Source organism: Nycticebus coucang, chromosome 17, assembly GCF_027406575.1.
Source record: "Nycticebus coucang isolate mNycCou1 chromosome 17, mNycCou1.pri, whole genome shotgun sequence".
Classification (NCBI taxonomy): Eukaryota; Metazoa; Chordata; class Mammalia; order Primates; family Lorisidae; genus Nycticebus; species Nycticebus coucang.
Window position 1 is genome coordinate 84,018,665 of NC_069796.1, and position 8,814 is coordinate 84,027,478.

General features: G+C 55.7%; 1 protein-coding gene across 1 annotated transcript; it reads right to left on the minus strand.

The window, feature by feature from the left end:
- Positions 1 to 12: 12 nt before the first annotated feature.
- On the minus strand, positions 13 to 4,209 carry LTC4S (leukotriene C4 synthase). Its single transcript, XM_053566996.1, has 5 exons — positions 3,702 to 4,209; positions 2,330 to 2,429; positions 2,162 to 2,232; positions 1,999 to 2,080; positions 13 to 1,708 (listed from the first exon to the last, which is right to left on the minus strand). Exons 1-5 carry the CDS (start codon positions 3,757 to 3,759, stop codon positions 1,579 to 1,581), a joined length of 441 nt encoding a protein of 146 aa, XP_053422971.1. The 5' UTR covers positions 3,760 to 4,209; the 3' UTR covers positions 13 to 1,578.
- Between the last annotated feature and the right edge of the window lie 4,605 nt (positions 4,210 to 8,814).

Sequence of the window (8,814 nt, forward strand, 5' to 3'; positions counted from 1 at the left end):
GCTGTAACTTCTGGGAGCTTGTGCCAGTGCTCCCAGCAACAACTCTGTTGATGTCACCTCCATTTCACAGAAGAGTCTGAACCACCCACCCAGAATCTGTGTCCAGGTGCCTGAAGCTACCCTTGCTCTGATGGGAACCCCACAGCCTTCTCTCTCACATCATGGTGGATGCTCCCAGCGTCTGACTCCAGCTGGTACCAGCTGCCAGGGACAAGGCCTACCCTTGGGCCCTCAAGCTGAAAGCATTGCCCAACCTCTTGGTTCCCCTCCTTCATGGGTCTCAGTTCTGTCTTCATCCAGGGTCCCCAAGACTCTGCTCCTCCTTCTTTCCAGGGTCCCTGACACATTTAGGGTCTCCTGCCCACCTTAGGTCTTGGCACACACTTTTGCCCCTGCTTTGAAAGCTGTTCTTTCCTTGGAAGGCTTGGTTGAAAGTCACTTCTTTACACTGATTGAGATAGCGTCACTCTGTGGCCTGGGCTGGAGTAGAGTGGCATCATCATAGCTCACTGCACCTTCAAAGACCTTGGCTCAAGCGACTGTCCTGCCTTAGCCTCCCCTGTAGCTGGGACTACAGGCATGTACCACATGCCTGGCTAATTTTTTATGTTTTATATAGAGAAGTCTTGTTCTTGCTCAGGTTGTTCTTAAATTCCTGACCTGAAGCAATCCTCCTAGGCCTCCCAAAGTGCTAGGATTGTAGGTGCCCAACCTAAAAGTCACTTTTTTTTTGAGACACAGTCTCACTTTGTTGCCCTTGGGAGAGTATCCTGGCGTCACAGCTCACAGCAACCTCAAACTCTTGGGCTAAAGCTATTCTCTTGCCTCAGCCTCCCAAGTAGCTGGGACCACAGGCACCTTCCACAAGGTCGGGCTATTTTTAGAGAGTAGGTCTTGCTTTGCCACAGGCTGGTCTCCAACCTGTGAGCTCAGGCAGCCCACCCACCTCGGCCTCCCAGAGTGCTAGAATTACAGGCGTGAGCCACCGCACCTGCCTAAAAGTCACTTTAGAGACGCTTTGGTTGGGTCTTCGCAGTGTCTGGTCCCTCGAGGCACCTGGCCATATTCTCGGGGGGTAGGGGGGGCCTTCACTATGTTCACTGTTGTGCTTGCTCTGCGGCCTCAGAGGGCTACACTGAACACCTGTACTGTCCAGACACTGGAGACCAGTGCGGACAAAAAAGGCCCCTGCCCTCACCTGGAGAAAGGCCAAAGAGGATGGGGACAGGTCAGGAGAGCACTGAGAGCGGGGAGCAGCCATGGAGTGACCCCGGGCAGGAAAGAGGCTTCCTAAGCAGTAGCAGCCTCTGGGGCCGGGCAGGAGTGTGGCCTCAGAGGCCGAGTGTCGGGCGGGAGACCAGATGAAGCCTCGTCGCAGGGGCTGCCGTGGCCTTCGCGGCCTCTTCAGGCTCCCCAATCCTCCGCGCACGTCCCCCTCCTCCGGCCCACTGAATGCAGCCAGGGACCAGGCACGGCAACTTTATTTAGAGACCGGGATGCGGAGGCGAGCCGCCCTCCCCAGTGCTCCCGGAGGCTCTGGCTCTTCTTCCCAGCTCCGCCGACTCGGCGGCCTCCTCCTCAGGCCGTTGGCAGCAGCGCCCGCAGCCGTCCCAGGAGCGCGGCGGGGAGGAAGTGGAGGAGCAGGCCGAGCCCCGCCAGCACCGTCAGCAGCCAGAACGCGCGCGCGCTCGCGTACAGCGGTCCCAGCCTGCGGGGGGCGTCAGCGGGCGGGCGGTGGCCGGGACCCACCCACTGCCCCGCCCCCCACGAGACCTGGCCCGCCCACCGGCTGCGGACAGCGCCGTCAGCAGCCAGAGCGCGCGCGCGCTCGCGTACAGCTGTCCCAACCAGCAGGCGGCGTCAGTAGGCGGGCGGTGGCGGGGCTCGGCCGGGACCCCCGCCCCCCCCACGAGACCAGGCCCGTCCACCGGCTCCCAGACGGCGGCCGGAGCCGCCTCCCCGCCCGCTTAGCACCCCGGGAGCCCGCCGGGCTCTCACCTGAGCTGCGCCGAGCGCGCATAGCCCTGGAAGTAGCGGAGGCGCGCGAACAGGTAGACCAGGCCGCACAGCGCCGCCGCGCCTGCAGGGGGTACGGGGTGAGCTCGCTGCGCCGGGCCTCGGGGGCCCCGGGCGTCCGCCCCTGCCTCGCTCCCCTTCAGACCTTCGTGAAAGAAGATGCCGGCGACCCAGAGCGTGGCGAGGAACAACGGGAAGTACTCGCTGCAGTTCACCCTGCGGTGGGGCGGGGCGGGATGAGCGTGCCTACCGGGCCGGTCCCTGGACCCTGACCCGATCGCTCCCCGCCACAGACCACCTCGCCGCGCCTCACTGGGCTCGGTAGACGCGCTCGAACTCGGGGGGGCCGGTGGTGAGCGGCGGCGACACGCGGAAGGCCCTGCGCGCCGAGATCACCTGCAGGGAGAAGTAGGCTGCGGACGGAGGGGCGAGTCAGATCTGGTGGCCTCCAAGGCTGTCCCACCCTGTGAGTGTGGGGGGGAGGGTAATAGAGGCACAGAGACACCTGCTGCGGAAGGGCCACGTGAAGCTTTGCTCCTAAATCATTTGCCTTGCAAAACACAGGCAAATGCCCAGTTCCTGCTCTCTCGGCTAGGCCTAAGCTTTGAACTCTCTGGCCTGAGGACATAACTGGCTGCATCTCTCAAGATGCAAGGAGACACATACCCAGTGGTTAGCAGTCCTTGTTCACCCCCTTACAGAGCCCACCACGAGGGGCTTCCTGACCCTGTCTCAGAACAAAATCACTCCAGCTTGGGTTCTTGTACCTACAAACTGTGGCACGGGGGTGGGGAGGTCTTGCCTTGGTTTCTCTGTTCAGGCTTCTGGACGCAGGCCTAAATCTGAGTCTCTCTCCTGCTCCCAGGTGGTTGCATCTGGGATTCTCCAGGATCCTAGAGTTCTGCCACCCTCCACTTCAACATGGGTAGGTGCAGAGGGTAGGCTTGCCCTGAAGGTTCTCTGCAAGCAAGGGCCCTTCTCTTGGCCCTGGGCCACACACACAAAGCCATGCTAGGTGGCCACCTATCTCCCTGTGTGGGGCCCTGGTGCCTTTAGTGGCAGGCCCTCTACAGACACATCCCATTGCAAGTGCCAAGCGGTGGCCATGTCGGCACAGTGCTGTGCAGCTCAAGGTCATGTTGACCTGTCTGTTCTGCCTCTACAGGGCTCCACCCTAGGCTGTGCCTTATCCTGGCCCACTCACTGTGGGGCATTGGTGTCCCCGAGCAGCAGAGATATCTGATCCAGGAATACATCCTCTAGGGCCAGTCTGGGAAAGGCATTAAGCTGGCACCTTTGGGGGGCACTAGGAGAGCTGATACCAACCCTGCCCAGCTCCATGTTGTCCCAGTATGGAGGGTGCCAAGGATGGGGGATGCTTGCTGGGACACCCAGAGGGGGGATAGCTGAAGCCCATAGCTGACCATTGGTCCTGGCACTTCCTGCCTCTCAGTCCTATAGCTTGGATGGTTGGATGCCCCCTTGGATCCCTAAAAGCCCTACCCTCCAGGCTTCCTGCTGGCCAAGCTCCAGGGGTATGGGCCTTGACACTGGAGGCTGGACTAGAGGCTCCACCTCTGCCTGCGCCTGGGGTGGTCAGCAGTTCCCCAAGGCCTGAGGTGGTGGGGAAAGGCAGGGTACAAGGGTCTGAAGCCCACCCACCTCCCAGACAGGAGCCAGCCCACCTTGCAACAGGACTCCCAAAAGGGTGACAGTAGCCAGAAGAGCCACATCGTCCTTCATGGTGCTGGTGGCTGTGGTGGCTGGAGTTGGCGTGTGGAAGGGCTAGCTGGAGAGCCCTTATCTCCTGCTGCTCAGAAATCGGCCCAAGAGAGGAAGAGTGGCCCCAGCACTCTCCCCGCCCTGTCTCCATCTCCCTGGGGGAGGGAGGAGGGGGTGTGATTATGCCCACACATAGCTAGGGAGCTGGCCTGGCTGGCAGGGTGGAAATTAAACCTAGGCATGGGAGACCAGCCAGCTGGGGACAGCCTGGCCACTTCCCCCCAATTGTCTTTGCCTCTTCCATGCCTAGCCCTGTGCTGGCAGAGCCCAAGTCATCCACCCTGTGTCCAGCTGCAACATTGCCCGGTGTCTCCCAGGCTCTGCATCCTCAGCAGGTCCCAGATGACTCTTCAGACCCCTTCTTTTTCTTTTTGTAGAGACAGAGTCTCACTTTATGGCCCTCAGTAGAGTGCAGTGGCATCACACAGCTCACAGCAACCTCCAACTCCTGGGCTTAAGCGATTCTCTTGCCTCAGCCTCCCGAGTAGCTGGGACTACAGGTGCCCGCCACAATGCCCAGCTATTTTTTGGTTGCAGTTCAGCCAGGGCCAGGTTTGAACCTGCTGCCCTCAGTATATGGGGCCAGCGCCTTACCGACTGAGCCACAGGTGCCGCCCATCTTCAGACCCCTTCTTCATCCTGGGGCCAGTTCCAGGCTCTAGCCCTACCTCTCTCCCACCATTGTGCCCAGACATACCTACATTCCTGCCGCCAATCAGGGCTGTTCTGTAACCTGCAATTCTAACCATACTCCCCCTCCCCCGCCCAAAACTTCTCATGGCCTCAGAATGGAGTCACTCCCCAGCCACACTGGGCCTTTCCAATTCTTGCTCTTTTCAAGAAACCTGATGCCCACCAGCCTTACATTCACACAGGTTCTAGGCACAAGGCCCATCCTGCCCTTGGGCAATGGCTACAGCACCTGTCCCAAGGCCCCCTAGCTGGCAGAGTGGGTCAGCCCATTTGGGATGGGTGAACCTATCTCTCTAACCAGCCTCTGACACCAGAACAGTCACTGGCCATTTGTGCCTGCCTGGCATCCCTCTTGGTTCAGGGTAATACCCCCAACCCTCCTACACTCAGGCCTGTGGTCTGGACAGAGCTGACTCTTGCCCCTCCTAGGCCTGCAGGGCTGACAAGTGAGCCAAGGCTGACTCAAAACAGTGTGATAGAGTTCTGGAAACTATGGGACTCAGTGTAAGAAGGGAGACAATGAGGGCTGCTGGCCCCTGGCCACCCTGAGGAATGTTGAGCCACACATGGCCAGTCTTCAAGGTGAGGAGAGAGGCAGCTGAGGATTCATGTCTTGGAGCCCTGGGCCCCCTGGCCCGAATGTTCCTCTGGGCAGCTCAGCCTACCTGGTTTGTGAGACAGCCACTTCTCCTTCTGGCTTGAGCTGGTTTGGTCAGTGGTGGTCAGAGGTAGGTTTTGGTTAGTGGTGGCGGAGTCCAGACTGACAGAGATCCATAGGCAATAGCCAGGTGAGGCTACATGCAGGCATTTGCTGTGGAGGACAGGGACAGGCCCAAGGTCCTTGCCACCCAGCCACCCTCTTTGCTGCCCAAGCCTTGGTTCCAACCTTAGGGTGTGGTACATGCGAGGGTCCCTGACCTCCTTTCCCTCTCGTCATCTTGCCCCCATCCCCAGGAAACCAAATGCTCCCACCAGGAGATCTGCACGCTTCTTGTGGGCAGGAGTGGTGCCCATGTCTGGCCTCCACTTCAGCCTTAGATTTGAAGTAGTGAATGCCTCCTAGAAGCCAGGATGCAGAGACAGTGACAGGAGCAAAGCCATTCACATCCTCCTGCCTGTCCTTGCCCATAGAGTTATCTTTAACCCACAAACCAGCCTCAAGTGAGGCCCCTGTTCTGGTCTCCCTGCCAGGCCTGCCTGAAGGGTGGGACACAGGCTGCCCTGGCACTGGTTTGACATTGGTGCCAATGTGCACAATGGGCATCTGTGTGCCCTGCATACCCATCAGTTCACTCTCACACACTCATGTGTGTTTCTCTGTATTTGAGTGCATCGAGCTGGTCCATGGGCTGTGTGTCTATGTATTTTTGCACGAGTCCAGGCCCTCCTCTCTGCTGAGTTCTCATTTCCTCTGAGGCCTGGACATCCTCCTGTCCAAGTTCATCCTCTCAGCCCTGGTAACAGGAAGCTGAGGACTAACTCAGCAGCTTCTGAGGAAGTCCCTGGGCAGATGTCCAAGGTAGGGGCATGGATCTTGGCCCCTGCAGCCTCTCCAGGTCCGTGGGTCCCCACCTCCCGCCCCCTGAGCTTACTGGGCTTCTCAAGGCCCTGCTTGAGCTTGAGCCAGCTCCAGTGAACAGAAAAGCCAGCTAAGGTCCTCCAGGCTCAAGCCATCCAGCCTCCATCCTCCTTTGGTGTCTTGGAGACACCAAAACTCAGGAAGTGAAAGCTCTTCACTAAGCCCCTGCAGGTGCCCCCTGCAGAGCCACTGGACCCCAAGCTCACAAAGGACCTCTGAAAGGTGGAAGGACCAGCAGAGCCATCACACAGAAAAAAAGGTCCGAACTTCTGAACATTGCACCGTCATAAGCAGTGCACACCTCAGACCCTAAGCTTGAAACAAAAAAACGTTTTAGGGGCGGCGCCTGTGGCTCAGTGAGTAGGGCGCCGGCCCCATATGCCGAGGGTGGCGGGTTCAAACCCAGCCCCGGCCAAACTGCAACAAAAAAATAGCCAGGTGTTGTGGCGGGCGCCTGTAGTCCCAGCTGCTCTGGAGGCTGAGGCAAGAGAATCGCGTAAGCCCAAGAGTTAGAGGTTGCTGTGAGCCGTGTGACGCCACGGCACTCTACCCGAGGGCAGTACAGTGAGACTCTGTCTCTACAAAAAAAAAAAAAAAAAAGTTTTAGACTTACAAAAAAGTTGCAAAACCAGTACACACTCACCAGCTCCCTCCAATGTTAAAACCTTACATAATGAGGGCGGCGCCTGTGGCTCAGTTGGTAAGGTGCCAGCCCCATATACTGAGGGTGGCGGGTTCAAACCCGGTCCTGGCTGAACTGCAACCAAAAAATAGCCGGGTGTTGTGGCGGGCGCCTGTAGTCCCAGCTACTCGGGAGGCTGAGGCAAGAGAATCGCTTAAGCCCCGGAGTTGGAGGTTGCTGTGAGCTGTGTGATGCCATGGCACTCTACCAAGGCCATAAAGTGAGACTCTGTCTCTACAAAAAAAAAAAAAAGTCATTAAAAAAAAAACAACCTTACATAATGTTGGTGGTGGGTGCCTGTAGTCCTAGCTCCTTGGGAGACTGAGGCAAGAAAATCATCTAAGCCCAAGAGCTGGAGGTTGCTGTGAGCTGTGACAGCACAGCACTCTACTGAGAGTGACATAGTGAGACTCTATCTCAAACAAATAAAACAAAAACCCTTATGTAATGATAATTCAGTTGTATAAGAGGGTGAAACTGATACGTCCTATTAAGCCATTTTACACATCTTATTCAGGTTTCACCGATCGAACCACTGAAATAGTACAAAGTCTTCATAAACATGCTGTGCTCAACACAAAAGACCACATATTGTATAATTTTATTTATTTGAAATGGGCTAAAAAAGGCAAATCTATATATAGAGAAAAGAAATCAGTGGTCACCTGGGGCTGGGAGCATGAGGGATCTTATGATGGAGATGGAAATGTTCTAAAACTGGCTTGTGGTGCTGTTTGTCCAACTTGATAAATTTACTAAAAATTTTGAATTACATGCTTGAAATGGGCAAATTTTGTGGCATATAAATTATACCTCAATAAAGGTTTTTTTTTGTTTGTTTGTTTTTGTGGTTTTTGGCCGGGGCTGGGTTTGAACCTGCCACCTCCGGCATATGGGACCGGCACCCTACTCCTTGAGCCACAGGCGCCACCCCAGTCAATAAAGGTATTTTTAAAAATAGCACGAAGGGGCTGGATATGGTGGCTCACCCTGTAATTCCAGCCCTCTGGGAGGCAGAGGCAGGAGGAACACTTGAGCTTGGGAGTTCAAGACCAGCCTGAGCAAGAGAAAGGCTGGCTCTCTACCAAAAACAAAAAAATTAGCCAGGTGTAGCTGTCGTCTTAGCTACTGGGGAGGCTGAGGCAAGAGGATTTGCTCAAGCCTGAGAGTTTGAGGTTACTGTGAGCTATGATGACACCACTGCACTTTATCTGGGGCTACAGAGAGAGACCATGTCCCAAAAAATTGGTGAATTAGCACAAAAAATCCGTGTGTATCTTTTACCCAACTTCCTCGAGGGTTCAGATAACAGTGCAATTATTAAAATTAACATACATTAACTAATCTACAGACCTTATTCACAGTTTTTTGTTTTTTTTTTTTTTTGAGGCAGAGCCTCAAGCTGTCCCCCTGGGTTAGAGTGCTGTGGCGTCACAGGTCACAGCAACCTCCAATTCCTGGGCTCAAGTGAGTCTCATGCCTCCGCCTCCCAAGTAGGTGGAACCACAGGTGCCTGCCACAATGCCCGGCTATGTTTTTGGTTGCAGCCGTCATTGTTGTTTGGCGGGACCCAGCTGGATTGGAACCACTAGCTCAGGTGTATGTGGCTGGCACCTTAGGCACTTGAGTCACAGGCGCCAAGCCCACATTTTAACGCTATCCTATAGTAGAGCCTCTTTTCTGGTCCAGGAGCCCACATTGCATTTAGTTGCCATCTAGGAGAATCCCACAGTTCCTCTGTCTGTCTTCTGTAGTGATCTTCAGCGTGATCTTCTGTGATCTTCTGCTTATTTGCAGAACAGCCTTCAATTTGGTCTTGTCTGATATTTTCACGTAATTGGTGATTCATGTTTGGCAGGCATGTCACAGAAGTGATGTCATGCCCGTCCCAGTGCTCCACCTAAGAAGGGACGCTGATGTCCACCTGAATTAACATTTGTGTATGAAGTGGAGGGGTCCAAACTCATTAGTTTGCATGTGAGCATCCATTTATTTTAATACCATTTGTTGAAAATTCTATTTTCCTCCCGGTGAGCAGGGTTGGTACCCTTGTCAGAAATCA

Bases quoted from the DNA above. Each gene is read 5' to 3' on its own strand.
- LTC4S (XM_053566996.1), bottom strand. From the start codon at position 3,759: ATGAAGGACGATGTGGCTCTTCTGGCTACTGTCACCCTTTTGGGAGTC. The intron at 2,081-2,161 runs GTCTGAAGGGGA...TACCCCCTGCAG, and splicing joins CGGCATCTTCTTTCACGAAG to GCGCGGCGGCGCTGTGCGGC. The intron at 1,709-1,998 runs GTGAGAGCCCGG...CGCCCCCCGCAG, and splicing joins GCGCGCTCGGCGCAGCTCAG to GCTGGGACCGCTGTACGCGA.